This window comes from Arachis hypogaea, chromosome 1 (genome assembly GCF_003086295.3).
Source record: "Arachis hypogaea cultivar Tifrunner chromosome 1, arahy.Tifrunner.gnm2.J5K5, whole genome shotgun sequence".
Lineage (NCBI taxonomy): Eukaryota > Viridiplantae > Streptophyta > Magnoliopsida > Fabales > Fabaceae > Arachis > Arachis hypogaea.
Window position 1 is genome coordinate 100,810,134 of NC_092036.1, and position 17,329 is coordinate 100,827,462.

Genomic DNA, 17,329 nt, shown 5'->3' on the forward strand with positions numbered 1-17,329 from the left:
AAATCAAAATTCAAGTAAACTAATAAAGGTAACTTATCTTTAGTTAGAGAAAATCTCGGCTATAATAGAATCATTTGAATATATTCAAGAGCAATTACCACAAAATCAGACTAACATCCTTAACAGTTCTTCAATACTAGGTCTGTTGAGTCCTACAACACAATATCTTTATAAAGTACAGAACTTTAACTACGTGAAATGTATGTTATTCACTATGAATAACTTATACATCATCTTATACTTTTTCTTACTTGAACGTTGGAGTCTCTTTGCAGGTCCCAACCCTCATGTGTTCCTCGACGTCTATGCTCTTAGGACAGAAAACTCCATATAAATGGAAGAAGGAGTTATACCTTGGCTGAAATTATTGTGCAGGAACATTTAGTGCCCACCATGGGGCCGAGTTTACTTAACTCCACTACCATCTTTCTACCCGATTATTTACCCTATTTTGCCGTTTATAATCAATGGCTGATGAGCAAACTCCACCACCTCCTCTACCAACTCAGGTCGAGTTATTAGCTAATAACGTTGCGCTTGAGACCGAGGTCTAGAGGTTAATTGAGTTATTAACACAACAGCAAAAGAACCTGAATAACAAGAAATATCGCAAGGATGCTCATAATGATGATGAGCATGTGTCAGGAACTCATACTCTGGTAGAAGTCATACATTCAAAGGCGCTGAAAAGACGTATAAACCCCTTTTTCCACGGAAATCATGAAGTTTTAGATGTCGAAGAACTTCACCCTACCAACTACTTTAACTACTTTGAAGCCATATGAGGGGATTGGGGACTCGAGCATACATGTCACTAAGTTCCACTTAATGATGTTTCTTAACGATGCTTCTGACCCAATATTATGTCGTTCTTTCTCCACATTTTTAGATGGTACTACTTTACCCTGATTTTCATCTTTACCTACAAGTTCTATCTCTACTTTTCAGGAATTGGCTGACCTATTCGCCAATAATTTTGTAGCATCCAAGATCTATGTTCATAATTCTGACTGCCTTAGCACAATCAAACAAGGTCAACACGAAAGTCATCGTGACTACATGACGAGGTTCAATAAGATAGCAATGGAGATCTCCAACCGCAACCCTGACTTCCACATCCATACTCTTAAGAGTGGTTTTCGCCTTAGCAAATTTCACGAGACTATTATTGTCACCAAGCCAAAGACTTTGGCAGAATTTCGAGAAAAAGCAGTTAGACAGATGAAAATAGAAGAACTTAGACAAGTTCAGCAGATCAATAAACTAACTCAATCAAAAGAAGACGACCAGAAGAACCTTTTTGAATCAACAATCGATCGGCAAGGAACTTGCACCCTTCAAGCACTACTAGGCAAAGAACTATGACTCGAAGATGTACTATATTTTCCCCACTCACAAGACTTTTCCTACACCAGGTTTTGTTTGGAGGGATTTTAATGTGGCACTTCATCCTATACCTTTTATGTTAAAAGTGTAATTCTCAATAAATAGTACATTATTTTTAACTTCATCATTCTTTATTTTTATTCATGTCTTTAGTTTGGCTACTGTTTTTCCTACGCTCTACATATATTATAGCAAACCAATATTAAAGTCAGCATACAAAAACAAATCGACAGTTATAAGTCAGAACCAATCTAACAAACCAGCAACCATAAGTCAGAATCAATGTAACAAACCAGCAACTATAAGTCAAAATCAATCCAAAAAATCTGATACCTATAAGTCGGAATCACCTCAAACATTGATAATTATAAGTTTGAATCAGCTAAAGCAAATCGACACCTTTAAGTCGGTGTCAGTCCAACAAACAATCACCTATAAACTCGTTCAAAAATATATTGAAATAAGCAACACATTTTCCAATGACAAGTTTGTCCAATTTTATTTTCAAGATTATCAAGTTGTCTTGGGGGCTAATCCTCATATCTCCGAATTATAACACAACCGCATCTCTTCTATATGTTGCCGAGTTATAAAACAATTTTCATAAAAGCTCAACCTGGTTCTCTTAAAAATAAACAGGTCAAGCTTGGGGCTGTGATCTGGTCATTATAACTCGACGGCTACAAGTTATAATTCGGATATTAGGTCAAAACATTAGGATTTTCATGACTCACAAATTACCAACATATAACTCGATCGTTATACCTCAAACTCGGTCTAGAATTTGGTCCATTCCATATTACTCGGTAACTGCCACCAATTACTCAGAGAACAAGTTTTGATCCATTACCTATAACTCGGCCAATGAAACCTATATCTCGACCCAAATTCAGCCATTGATCTATTAGCTATACTTGGCCCAAATTTACCTCTTGATCCGTTAGCTACAACTCGACATAATTATACCTATAAATCAAAATTCAAGTAAAATAATAAAGGTAAGTTATCTATAGTTACAGAAAATTTCGACTATAATAGAATCATCTGAATATGTTTAGGAGCAATTACCATAAAATCAGGCTAATATCCTTAACAGCTCTACAATACTAGGCTTGCTGAGTAACTACTTACAACACAACATCTCTAAATAACTTATACCTCATCTTATACTTTTTCTTATTTGAGCATATTGGAGTCTTTTTGCAAGTTTCAACCTCCTCCGATGTTTCTCGACGACTGAAGTATAGCTCGATGTTTGTGCTCTTAGAACATAAAACTCTATATAAATTATTCTTTAGCATTAGAAGGAGTTATATCTCGACTCAAATTATTGTACAGAAATATAAGCTAAAAAAATACTCTGTATACCATAAAGATCGATCACTTATACTAAATTGATTATGTTATATATATGTATATTTTTATATATATTATTTAAACAAATTTTTAATATATTACGTATTTTAATATATATTTTATATAAATAAGTAATTAATGATTTTTTACGTATATTATAATTATAAAATAAATAAAAAAATTAGATATAGTGAGGTTAAATGTATAAAGAGTTAAATTATAACTTAAAGAAAATAATTAATTTAAAAAAATTCTCAGCAATGATAAAAAAAAAAGTAATAAAAATGTCTACACAATTTTTGAAAAAAAAATTACATTTTAATATATTAAATATATTTAAAATAAAACAAGAGAGGTAAAAATGTGTTCATCCTCTTGCATATCTGTGTGTCTGAGAAATCACAAACATAAACACACATGCCAATGATGATCCCACACGTGTCACTAAAATCTGCACTTTGGATGAAGTCTCGGCCACAAAAGTCCTCCAGCAACGTGGATAAATGTCATTCCAGTTTATAAACACAGTACGAAACTACGAAAATGCCCCCTTTTTTCAACTATAAAATGATATTAAAACATCAAGCACGCATCATGACCATGTCTAAAATAGTAAACTTACACATGCTCCCTTCATCCTCCCCCTTCGACCTCACATTTCCTTCGTATAGTAAAACACAAAAACAGTTTAATCCGTTAACCAGAAATGAACGCTTTTCCTTCCCCATCATCTTCATCTTCTTCTAACTTCAATCTCTTCACTCAGCCCAAGCACAACAACTACTACCACTTCAAGTTCAGCATCAAAATTCCAGTTTTGCCCTCTCCGCCATATTGCTCTCTCAGAGACTCTTCCTCATCCACCACTACTGTCCTGGACAAAAATGCCATTTCCTCCCAACAGAGTCCCAGTTCCAATGTAGTTTTGCCGAAAGACGCCAACTATGAGGGAGGGCTCGTCGTTCGCCGGCCGGTGATGGAGGTTTCCGGCGATGAGGAGGAGGACGGAGGGAAGGACGCGACCGATGACGATGAAGCGAATGGTTCTGCTTCTGCGATCGATGCCGGACTCACGAAGTTCGCGAAGAAGATGCCCATGTTTGAGCCCGAAAGGGTGGAATCGAATCCCAAAGAGAAGCCGCTAACTGTGAACTTGGACTTGGCACTGTACAGGGCCAAGGTCTTGGCTAGAAAATTTCTCTATGAAGAAGCAGAAGCTATACTTCAGAAGGTGTGTTTCATTATCATTCCATAACCTTCTCTGTTTAACTATCAATATTATAAAGTTTAGCGTTGGAAATGGCGACTAATCACATGGAATTGTTTAGAATAATTGTGAGGATAATAGCTGTGACTCGTGTTATGTCAACCATCTTCGTGAGAGTAGCTACCGTTAGAAATTGCCAAAATTGAGTGTGTTTCTAATTCTTTATTTTTTTATTATTGTTATTATTTTCGAATGGGAATGAAGTGTATATACTGTTGGCCGGAAGATGGTCGAGCTTATGTGGCACTTGGGAAAATTTTGAGCAAGCAATCAAAGACAGGTAAAGCGAGAGAGGTGTACGAGAAGGGTTGCCAGGCTACTCAGGGTGAAAATGCTTACATTTGGCAGGTTAATCTTTTTTCTTTCTTTCTTCTTTAATGTGTGATCGCTGATTCCTCTCTTGTATGTTGAATTTGGGTTTAACTTCTTTTTTATTAGTGTTGGGCTGTTCTAGAAAATAAAATGGGAAATATGAGGAGGGCAAGAGAGTTATTCGACGCTGCCACGGTTGCTGATAAGAAGCATGTTGCTGCTTGGCACGGATGGGCAGTTCTAGAGTTAAAGCAGGGAAATATAAAGAAGGCAAGGAGTTTGTTAGTGAAAGGTCTTAAGTATTGTGGACAGAATGAATATATTTACCAAACACTGGCATTGCTTGAAGTTAGAGCAAATCGGTATCAGCAAGCTCGATATTTATTCAGTCAGGCCACGAAATCTAATCCTAACAGCTGCGCTAGTTGGCTTGTAAGTTAATCGTCCGAGGGATAATGTTTCTGTAACAAATTTCTATTTTTGTGCATGGTATCTTAAGGAAAATATGAATTGATTTTGTTCTTGGAAACAGGCTTGGGCACAAATGGAGGTGGAACAGGAAAACTACCGTGCTGCTAGGAAATTGTTTGAGGTATGAATTTGACAATCAATCAACATTTCTTTGACATTTACTTCTACTAATTATGATTAATAAATTATGAATGACTTGTGCTTCTTTTGTTCCTTTGTAATTTAATAGAAAGCAGTACAGGCAAGTCCTAAAAATAGGTTTGCTTGGCATGTATGGGGCATCTTTGAATCTAAAATGGGCAACATTGACAAGGGAAGAAAACTTCTAAAGATAGGCCATGCTCTAAATCCGAGGGATCCTGTTCTCCTTCAGTCTCTTGCATTGTTAGAATACAAGCACTCAACGGCAAACCTTGCTCGGGTCTTGTTCAGGAGAGCATCTGAATTGGATCCAAGGCATCAACCTGTTTGGTTTGTAAGAATTTCTTCACTTGGATCAAATATGCATTGTTGGTTTGTGTCAATTTCAGAAGTTACTATAATATATTTCAGAAGTTCCTAGCTACAATTTTGATTTGCTGGTGGCTTTTGGAGTTTCTTCTTTGGTTTGTAATTCTGTGAAAAAGAGAACGAGTAATCAGATATTTGGGAATATGCAGGCCTGGGGTTGGATGGAGTGGAAGGAAGGAAACTTGAATAAAGCTAGAGAGTTATATCAAAAGTCCTTATCAATTGATTCAAACAGTGAGAGTGCTGCTAGGTGTCTTCAGGTGATAAATTTATATGAATGCATAAAATGTAGGGACATATTGATCCTAAAAAGAGCTTGGTATTCACCTCTTGTAACTACTACTCCCGAATGCAGGCGTGGGGTGTTCTAGAACAGAGGGCTGGTAATCTTTCAGCTGCCCGAAGATTATTTAGATCATCATTGAACATAAACTCTCAGAGTTATGTGACATGGATGACTTGGGCATCACTGGAGGAAGATCAAGGAAATTCTGTTCGTGCTGAAGAGATTCGTAACCTGTATTTCCAGCAGGTAACTGTTTGAGAAAATAGTCTAAATTTCCTAGTGCTTCAAGTAACTTATAATCCAAAGTTTGCCTAATGAATTAATCACCACCACTTTGAATAACTTAACCAATCTTTGGATCTGAAAGATAAGGGAAAAGTTGAATTTCGATGGAAGTACTATTTTGATAGCTCCTGCATATATAACAAAATTCAATTTGTTGCATCCAACAGCGCACGGAAGTTGTAGATGATGCTTCATGGGTTATGGGATTCTTAGATATTATAGACCCAGCCGTTGACCGTCTGAAGAGACTCCTTAAGCTGGACCCGAATTCTTCCAACATGATGCCGGATTCTTTCAAAAGTATCGCCGGAATAAATAAAAACAAGGTTGATTTAGCCGGCACAAGTTCTAATGTCGATGATGGTGAAGAAGATGAAAGTGGTTTTGATTTGGATGCTTTCATTATGGAAAGGTTGTCCTTAGATACATCCAAGCTGGAAGTTCAGTTAGAACCATCAACTGTGAAGACAAGTAAATCTCCAAGGAGGATATGGAGATCAAACAATAGAATTGTCAAAGTGTAAGTGCACAGCGTAGGCTCGTAGTTTAGGATTTGGCTTTGTGTCCTATACAAATTGGTGTCTTCAAAAAATTTGCTTTGAATATAGTATGGCACAGCAGGAGATACGTCCTGTCATATGTTGAATGCATATATTACAAGAATACTTTTGAAGAAAACAAAAAAGAAACGGAGAAAAAAATTATACTCATGATTCATAGCACTGCATTTATCTTCAAGACATACATATTTTAATGTGTTTCAGTGTTCTGGCTTCTGCGTCTACATAAAATAAAATAATCACATTTGGAACGAAACAGAGTAGAGACTAGAGAGAATGAGAAGGTGAATATAATGTGATATAAAAATGATACGAAAGTATAACTATGCTAACTCAACTGCTCTCTTCTATATTCAATTCATGTAATACAATTAAACTGAGGAATTCTAGTTATCATTTTACAAGGACTCTCAATTTATAACACTTGCAACTTGCAAATCAGCTTGAAAATGATACAATAATAGAGTCAAGATTAAACATGTGATCCTGCACCTTTTTTTTTTTAATTTATATGTTATATTTTATAATAGTAAATGCAATTGTTATGAGACGTTAGATAATGGTTACGAATTTTTAAACCAGTGTAGTTACAAAAGAGACATACTGCTAGAAAGCACAATCTTTATTGTAGATTATTTGCATACTATATATACATAACAACATTGTTATTTTTATACTTAGAAACGAAAAAGGGGAAAAAAATAATGTGCTAGAACCTATTTAAAATCAACCAAGTTTGCAAGTGGCAGCGAAATTTTTATACCTAGAAATCTCTTGGGTCAACAAACACATTCCCCACTGGTATCTTCATAAGCATCACAAAATTCCTGAGAACAAAACAAAATTCGTTGATGGAAGCATCACAAAATCAGAGAACACAGATCCATTGTTTGAAATATGGGAAAGGTGTAACACTTATGTAATTGGCTGGATAAATCTTTCACTTAGTCCAGATATTCGTCAAAGTGTAACATAGAACAATCTTACTAGTGATTTGTGGCTTGATCTGAAGCAACGCTATTATCAAGGCGATAGGTACCGTGTTGGTGAATTATATGAAGAACTATACACATTAAGACAAGGCGAATATGTGATATCCTACTACACGAAACTCAAAACAATTTGGAAAGAAATTGACAATTTTCGGCAAATACCATCATGTGAATGTGGCATCACGTGTCAATGTGATCTAGGAGTAATTAGAAGCCAAAGGGAGGAAGACAGAATTGTGAAGTTTTGAGAGGATTGAATGAGCAATATTCTAATGTGCGGTCTCAGATCATGCTCTTGGACAAGTAGCCGAGTCTGAATGTGGTGCTCTCCAAGCTTACTCAACAAGAGAGACAGTTCTTCAACCTTGAAACTACCTCAGGCATTCAAATTTTGGCGGCACCTACCAATTCCTTGAACACTGCTATGCCTTCTCAAGGTAGAGAGAGAGAGAGGAAGAGGTAGGGGAGGCAGGTTTCAAGCTTGGGGGAGGGGCAGAAGAGGCAGAACAAGGATGCAATGTTCGTTTTGTGACAAAATTGAACACACAGTAGATACGTGTTACAAGAAACACGGACTTCCTCCTCACCTAACGCAAAGAAGCACTAACTCTGTTCCAGCAATGATGAATTGCTTCAACACAGGTGAAGAAACCGAGAAGATCAATGATGATCTCGGTTTCAATCACCCCCAGTTGGAAGAGAAGAAGACTATAGGGAGCGATTTCACTCCATAACAAAAGGAAGCTTTGCTGACCTTACTCAATAAGTAAGAAGTGCAACATATTCATAGCGTGAATCACATCTTAACTCAACTTCCGCCACCTCCTCATGGTAAAGTGACACATATTCTGCATTTTAAATCTCACATAAAGGCTCTTAATGTTTGTATACAAAAATATAAACCTTGGGTAATAGACACTGGTGCCACTGACCATGTGTCATATTGCCTCAGAGATTTTTCTGAAACATTTGAAATTGATCCGATCATTGTCAAACTCCCTAATGGTACTTCCACTGTGAGCTGCATCGTGGGAACCATTAAGTTTTCAGAAAATCTTTATCTTACCAATACATTGTACATTCCTTTCTTTAATTTTAAACTCATATCAGTGTCGAAGCTAACTGCATCATTGCATTGTAAAATGACTTTTTCTGATATAAACTGTGAGATACAGGACAAACACACAGAGACGATGATTGGTATTGTTAACTCTGTTGATCGTTTATACATACTAAATAAGCACAACATTGCCCCTCTTGGCGAACACCATACTGCACACCATATCACAACACCCATACAAAGAGCACACATGCAGCATTTATGGCATGATAGATTAGGTCATGTTCCTAATAATAGACTAGTTATTATGAAGCAAACTTTCAATTTCATTGATTGTACAATAAACGAAAATCCTTGTGACTCTTGTCAATTAGAAAAACAAAGAAGATTGCCTTTTTCTCAAAGTGATATTATTTCTGATAATAATCTTGATTTGCTTCACATTGATATTTGGGGACAACTTACTATTTCGTCTATTAATGGCTATAGATATTTTCTCATTACAGTGGACGACAAGTCCAAATTTACTTGGATAAATTTGATGAAGTCTAAGGCTGAAACAACATCTTTGGTGCAAAATTTTGTTAAACTTGTCTGATGGTTTCAATGGCTAAGAGAATGGGGGTGTTGAATCTTAGCCCCTTTTTTTATAAATTACACTTTCTGGTCTTTGAGGAGACTTTTCTGTTTTTGTCTCGTCCCTAACCACGAGACTTTTTATTTTTGTCTCGTCACTTGGCACGAGATATTTTTTATTTTAGCTCCTGTACAGCAGAAACAGAAATGGAGTAGTAGAGAGAAAAGATTACACCCAGATATATCCTAGTTCAGCTGCTAAGTGCAATGCAGCTTACATCCAGTCTCCATCACAACAATGATGGAATTTCACTATAATCATCCAGATTACAAACTGTAAAGTGCTAACCCAACTTACAAGGGGATTCACACAGAATCATGAAACACAACATAGATGAACAAAAGAACTCTAAGACATCTATGGCTTTTTCTTTTAATTTTGCACTCTCTGCCTTTTTTCGCTCTATGGCTTTTTCATACAAATCTCACTGTATGTCTTTTTTCTATGAGACTCAAGACATGACAAAATTAAACAGAAAAATACTAAACAGAATAAATTGAAGGAGAAGAAAATCTGTAAGCTTAGGTAGCTATGAGACTTTTCTCTTGCACTCTCAAACTTTTTCCTTGAATCAAACCGTGACTGTTCACCCCTTTTATAGAGAGGAGAAGCCTTCACAGTTGAAACAAAAACCAAGCTTAACTTCTTTTCCTTCAAAACAGATCCGGTTCAGCCACAGAGAGAGAAGAGGTAACTCATGCAAAACCCAACATGCAAATACCTTTAGTTCTTCCTTGGTCATCACTCTTCATCAATCTGAGCGCTCCATCCTTGGATTGCTCTCCAAGATGGATTTCTGGCCCTTGATGCTTCATGATGATGATGGCTTCATCTGCTCCAATCTCTGCCTCTTCCATCACTTCGCCACTCTAGCTACTTTCTGTGGTGGTTGAGAAGAATCAGAGACAAGCCATACCTCCAAGAATCTCCTCCTTGCTGGCCGAATCTCCTCTTTTCTTTTTGAGTATGAATAGCTCGAGATTACCTCACCAAATCTTACCATATTTGGTGAAAATCTCAACCACAACATACTTTTATTTTGTTATGTTTTCTTGCCATCATCATGATGGTTTTGATACTAGCTCCTTCTTCTTGTTGTTGGTAGCTTGCTAATGCTTCCATATTTCCTGAAGGAAATGACCGAGAGAGAGAAAAAAGAAAGAGTAGAGAAAGAGAAAAGAAAAGCAAAGCTATGAGTGATATCAAGATAAATTAAATTAGGTGCAACTTTTCATGTTTTGTGTGGCAACGTGTAGACTTCTATCAATGCCATCAAATCACTTTTGCTTTTTCTCTTTCATGTTTCCAAGACATTAAACACAGTTGAATAAATTTGAAATCTATTCCTTAGTGGGAGATGGGTGTCCGTGGAAACATGCAGCTATATAACAAAAATTGGATTTCACCATTATGATAAAAGAATAGTTTAACCGTTGGGCCCCATTTCCTTTTTAATTTTGGACCAACCTATTTGGTCTTGTACCAACAATTGATTTGGGCTTACACCATTAAATCTGACCCAACTATCACAATAAAAAATTCAGCCACATGTTCTTAGATATATTTTTGCACAAGGCTGAATTTTATTTCTCCATTGGGCTTGCTATTTTTTTCGGCCTGACATAAAATCTGCACAACAAAATTATTAATTAAGCAAGTATGAATTAAGATCAAATTAATAATTTTATAATTAATTGTTTTTAATAATGTTTGTTCATCATCAAATTAAATTAGAGTTTTCCAAACTCATCAATCTCCCCCTTGATGATAAACATTATTAAAAATTGAAATGGAAAGAAATTAAAGACTAGAGTATAGAATACTCCCTTTGAATATTTGAATTTCTCCCCCTTTCTAATTGTCACATGGCTCCCCCTTAATATATGCTGTTTTTACCAAAGGAAGCACTAACCTGTAACATTTAAATCAAGCTTCAAGTAACAATGTTATTTAGCATATTCATTACATGATGCTAAATGCTTGATTTATGAGCAGAGTTGAATGATAATCAAAACTCATTTGTTATCACAAATTTGATTTTCTGCTCAAACTCAACATAATCAATCAAAATCTGTTTTTGGCAGAAGACTTGCTGTTCAAAGATAATTTTCAATAAATCAGAGCAATCTTGGTAGGAAAAATATTTTTCAATCAAGATATAATCTTTCCAAACACAGCAACTTTCATCATTAAGAACTAAAGGAACTGCCAAAAATAAAGTATTCATCAAACATTTTTACCAAGATGAATCAGAATATTCCTTTTCCACTAGAAGCAAGCATATTCATCAAGATAAATCAATTTCCTCCACAGATACATATTTCTAACCAAATATCAGCAGGAACAGTACTAAAACAAATGCATCACAATGTATAACAGGGGTGATCATAAATCCATCCACAAGGATTTCATCCCCTATTTTTATAATTTCAATTTTCAGCACTTTCTTCCCGTTTTGTCATCAAGCGGCACTGCTAAATAAATGAAAACAACATACAAAAGGCAGAATATTTGTTTTTCATCAAAACACAATGGTCCAGTCAGCATACATTTGAGCAAATGACAATCAAAGCTCAACTCGAAATTAATCCACTAACACAAAGTGTTCAAAACAGAGCCAAATCAAAGCACAAAACAGAGCAAAACAGGTCTACAAAACAGTGCAACAAATCAATGAAACATAACAATTTCAATTCATCCCCTTTTTTTCCCTTTTGTCATCGAGGAGGGACCCTACAAAAAATGAGGAAAAAACAATGCAGTCCATACTAATTCAAGACAAGTGAAAATAGTTCCTAGAATCAAGGGATGAAAGAAGGATAAAGATTTGATTTGACAACTTCCCAAAAGTATAATTTAAAAAAATAAGGGACGGGTCAGAGTGAGGTCAAAGAGATTTGGTGGGCCCAAAATAATTAACTTCAGTTCAGTCTCCCCCTGTATCATGGCCCGTTCAACACATCCTGAAATTTGTCTCCTGCTTTTCTATGAGACAAAATCAAACAGAATCAAAAAGTTCACAAATTTTCAACAGAGCTTAATTCTATCATTCCCATGCTTTTTCTTAATGAACAGAATCTGTCTTCACAGAGGGGTTTTGTAAAAATGTCAGCAAGTTGATCTTCAGATTTTATAAATTGAATATCAATAGTACCCTTTTGCACATGTTCTCTAATAAAATGATATTTGATCTCAATGTGCTTTGTTCTTGAGTGCAAAACAGGATTTTTTGAAATATTTATAGCACTCATGTTATCACAAAATAATGGTATACTATTGATCTTTAATTTGTAATCTTACAATGGTATTTTTAACCAAATTAATTGTGAGCAACATGCAGATGCGGATATATATTCAGCTTCAGCTGTGGACATAGCTACTGTGGCTTATTTTTTGCTTGACCACATGTTGAGTGAGCTTCCAAGGAAGCAACACATGCCTGAGGTGCTTCTTCTATCCACTCTATCTCCCGCATAATCTGCATCACAAAACCCTACTGCACAAAAATTATCAGATTTTGGATACCATAAGCATAATCACATGTTCCTTTAATATATCTAATGATGCGCTTAACAGCCGAAAGATGGAATTCTTTTGGGTAAGATTGAAATCTTGAACATACACCCACACTTTGAACAATATCCGGTCTAGAGGAGGTAAGATACATTAATGAACCAATCATTTTCCTATACCGTGTTTCATCCACATCTTTGCCATCATCATCTTTTTCAAGTTTATTGTTTGGATGCATTGGTGTTCCCATTGGTTTAGAATTTTCTAGGCCAAACTTTTTGATAAGTTCTTTTGCATACTTTCCTTGGTGAATAAAAGTACCACTAGGAGTTTGTTTAATTTGGAGGCCAAGAAAGAAGGTTAGCTCTCCCATTAAACTCATCTCAAACTCACTAGTCATGAGTTTTCCAAACTCTTCACACAAGGACTCATTGGCCGATCCAAACACAATGTCATCCACATAAACTTAAAATAGAAGAATATCATCATTAGATACTTTAATGAATAAAGTTGTGTCCGTGGTACCCCTTTGAAATTCATTTTCCAATAAAAAGGCACTAAGCCTCTCATACCAAGTTCTTGGAGCTTGCCTAAGACCATAAAGAGCCTTAGTTAATTTGAAAACATGATTTGGAAAATCTTTATGTTCAAAACCGGGGGGTTGGGCCACATATACTTCACTATCAATAAAGCCATTAAGGAAAGCACATTTTACATCCATTTGAAACATTTTGAAACCCTTATGGGCAGCATAGGCAAGAAGTAATCTAATTGCTTCCATTCTAGCTACCGGAGCAAAAGACTCATCAAAATCTATTCCCTCTTCTTGATCGTAACCTTGGGCCACTAATCTAGCCTTGTTACGAACAACTTGTCCATCCTCACCAAGTTTATTTTTAAACACCCACTTAGTACCCGTAACTTTCTTACCATCCGGATGAGGTACTAATGTCCAAACCTCATTCTTGTCGAATTGAGCAAGCTCCTCTTCTATGGCCTTGACCCATGATGGGTCTTCAAGAGCTTCTTTCACATTATTGGGCTCCATTTGTGACAAAAATGCAAAGTTGCTTGGTTCGGATTGTCTTTTGGTTGAGGATCTTGTTGTCACTCCTTGGGAGAGATTACTAATGATAAAGTCATGAGGATAACCCCTCATAGACTTCCATTCTCTAGGCTTCCTTTGTGGTGTTGAGCTTTGATGAGTTTCTGTTGGTCTCACTGTTTCAGTTTCTCGTGCTGGCTCAGGAGATAAAATGGAAATGTCTCCTCCAATCTGACGAGACAATTCTGGACTGGCAGATTATTCAATTTTGGTAGACTTGGGATTTTCTTTGCTTGTTCCAGCTCCTTCCCAATATGAATCAATATCTATCACAGTACTGGGAATTAAGTTAGAATCACAAAAAGTAACATGTATGGATTCCTCTATGGTTCTATGTTCTTTAAGGTAAATCTTATAGGTCTTGCTAGTGGTGGAGTATCCAACAAACATTCCTTCATAAGATTTTAGATCAAACTTACCAAGATTTTCTTTGTTGTTAAGCATAAAATATTTGCATCCAAAAACATGAAAGTACTTAAGATTTGGAGGGGTTCCTTTCCATAGCTCATAAGGAGTTCTTTTCAACCCTTTTCTAATTATTGCCCTATTCAAAATATAACATGCTGTATTTACAGCTTCAGCCCATAGAAATTTAGGAACCTCATTCTCACATAACATAGCCCTAGTCATTTCTTGAAGGCTTATATTCCTTCTTTCAACAACCCCATTTTGTTGAGGTGTTCTAGGGCATGAAAAATTATGAGAAATTCCAAAGTCATCACAGAATTTTTCAAAGTCTTGGTTTTCAAATTCTTTTCCGTGATCACTTCTCAAATGAGCTACTTTTAAATCTTTTTCATTTTGAATTTTCTTGCAAAGGGTTGAGAAAGCATGGAAAGCATCATTTTTATGAGCAAGAAAAAGTACCCAACCAAATCTAGAGTAATCATCTACCACTACCAAACCATAGTATTTACCTCCTAGACTTTGTGTTCTAGTTGGACCAAAAAGGTCAATGTGTAACATCTCTAATGGCCTTTTGGTTGAAATTCCATCTTTTGGTTTAAAAGAGGATTTGACTTGTTTGCCTAATTGACAAGCATCACAAGTAAGATCCTTATCAAATTTAATTTTAGGAATTCCTCTAACCATATTTTTCTTCACTAGCTTAGAAATTTGGTACATGCTAGCATGACCCAAATTTCTATGCCATAGCCATTTTTCAGATTCAAGAGATGTAAAACATGTTACATTTTGTTCTTTCAAGTCCTCAAGAGTTAATCCATACACATTGTTGCATCTCTTAGCTTCAAAAAGAATATCCCCAGTTTTTTCACAAACAACCAAGCACACAGATTTTCTAAAAATTACTTCAAATCCTAAATCCAACAATTGACTTACACTGAGTAAATTATGTTTCAAACCATTTACAAGAAGAACATCATTTATACAAGATGAAAAGTTTTTACCAACTTTTCCAACGGCCACTATCTTTCCTTTTCCATTATCACCGAAAGTGACAAGTCCTCATCATATTCATCAAGTTTTATGAAGAAGGTTGTCTTTCCGGTCATATGCCTAGAGCATCCGCTGTCCATGTACCACATGTTTTCCTTCCTCTTGGATGTTAGGCATACCTACAAAATAAGCTTAAGTGACCTTAGGTATCCAAATTTTTTTGGATCCTTTCACGTTAAACCATCTCCTATGTCCCAAATCATTGTAATAAAAAACAACTTTGTAAACTTTATCACCAATCATTCTTTCACCAAAGAAACACTGAATGAAAAAGTGACCACTTTGGTTACACAACCTACAAAATCTTGGAGTTGCTGTTTTGTTAAAGTAGGTGGGATCTTGAAACCTTGTGTCATTGGATAAAGAAGCTTTATCTTTAAAAGAAGGTTTCCTATCAGATTTATAAAACCCCAACCCAGCTTTATCAAATAGTGGTTTTTGACTAGCCAAAATTTGATTTAGATTTTCAGAACTTTGAGTAAATTTGGCTAAGTCATTTTCAAGACTTTTAACCTTTTTCAGCAACTCTTCATTTTCCTTAAAACAGTTTACATATGCAACTACTGAGTGATCACTTTCACAACTTCTAAGTTGAGCTTTCAACTGCTTATTTTCTTCCACAAGATCACAAGCAGCTTCGGCCTCCCTTAGCTTTTCTTTGAGAAAATTATTTTCAGCTTTAAGAATGAAAATTTGTTGTTCAAGATCATGATTATCAGTCAGAAAACATCTTATTTTTTCAGAGAGGTGATCTATTATAAGATGAAGGTCTTCAGTGTCAAGGTTTTGAAAAAATACCTGATCTACATGATTTGCCATGAGACAAGACTGTGACTTGGTCTCAGATTCTTCATCATTGTCTGAGTCATTTTTCAAGTCTTCCCATGATGCCATCAGACCCTTCTTCTTCCCTCTTTTTTTCTTTTCCTCCTTTTTTAGCTTGGGACAATCAGATTTGAAATGCCCCATTTCCTTGCAGTTGAAACAAGTCACTTTGCTAAGATCTTTCTTCATTTTCCTTGAGCTGCCGCCTTTGCCTTTGAACTTCACCATTTTCCTGAATTTTTTGGCAAACAACACAAATTCATTTTCAGAGGAGTTATCACTGGATTCATCATCCAAAGGGTTAGTTACAGAAGAAAATGCAATTCCTTTCTTTTTTGACTCTTTTTTCAAATAAGTATTTTTAAAAACAAGAAGGTTTTCTCTCAAATCATCAAGTGTCATGGAATCAAGATTACTGCTCTCAGAAATAATTAAAGCTTTTGTTTCCCATTCTTTGGTGAGACATCTTAGTACTCTTCTCACAAGCACAGAATCAGAATGTGTTACTCCCATAACATCCAAGCCAACAGTGATGGTGTTGAACCGTTCGAACAGTTCATCAATGGATTCTCCTTCCTTCATTGTAAACATTTCATACTCCCTGTTTAACATGTATATCCAAGTCTTCTTTACAATGGTGGTTCCTTCATGAGTGATTTGCAATTTGTCCCAGATTTTCTTTGCCGTTGTGCATCGTGATACCCGTCGGTACTCCTCAAAGCTGATAGCACAGTTGAGTAGATTAACAGCCTTGACATTTAGCTCTATTTTCTTTCTATCTTCTTCGGTCCAGCTTGCTTCATGCCTAAGAGTGAATATTGCTTCAACACTTGTGTTGGTAGGAAATTGAGGACCCTCTAGGATGATCTTCCATAGTCTGTAGTCCACTTCTTGCACAAAGATCTTCATTCTCTCCTTCCAATAGGTGTAGTTTTTCCCATTGAAAAGAGGCGGTCTGTTGCTTGACTGTGCTTCTGTAAGGTTATAGGACACCATGTTTGAGCCACTGTTTTTTGCCATGAGGATCTTTTCTTCAAGCTGCAAAGCTTGTCTCTTTGAGACCAAGCTCTGATACCAATTGATGGTTTCAATGGCTAAGAGAAGGGGGGTTGAATCTTAGCCTCTTTTTTATAGATTACACTTTCTGGTCTTTGAGGAGACTTTTTTGTTTTTGTCTCGTTCCTAGCCACGAGACTTTTTATTTTTGTCTCGTCACTTGGCACGAGATATTTTTTATTTTAGCTCATGTACAGTAGAAACAGAAATGGAGTAGTAGAGAGAAAAGATTACACCCAGATATATCCTG

At 36.0% G+C, this 17,329-nt stretch overlaps 1 protein-coding gene across 1 annotated transcript; it reads left to right on the plus strand.

The window, feature by feature from the left end:
- The first annotated feature begins 3,250 nt into the window (after positions 1-3,250).
- LOC112703261 (protein high chlorophyll fluorescent 107) lies at positions 3,251-6,583 on the plus strand. The gene is made up of 8 exons (XM_025754637.3): positions 3,251-3,973; positions 4,214-4,357; positions 4,448-4,753; positions 4,854-4,913; positions 5,022-5,267; positions 5,452-5,562; positions 5,658-5,834; positions 6,041-6,583. The coding sequence occupies exons 1-8, from the start codon at positions 3,449-3,451 to the stop codon at positions 6,395-6,397; spliced, it is 1,926 nt and encodes a 641-aa protein (XP_025610422.1). The 5' UTR covers positions 3,251-3,448; the 3' UTR covers positions 6,398-6,583.
- The last annotated feature ends 10,746 nt before the right edge of the window (positions 6,584-17,329 follow it).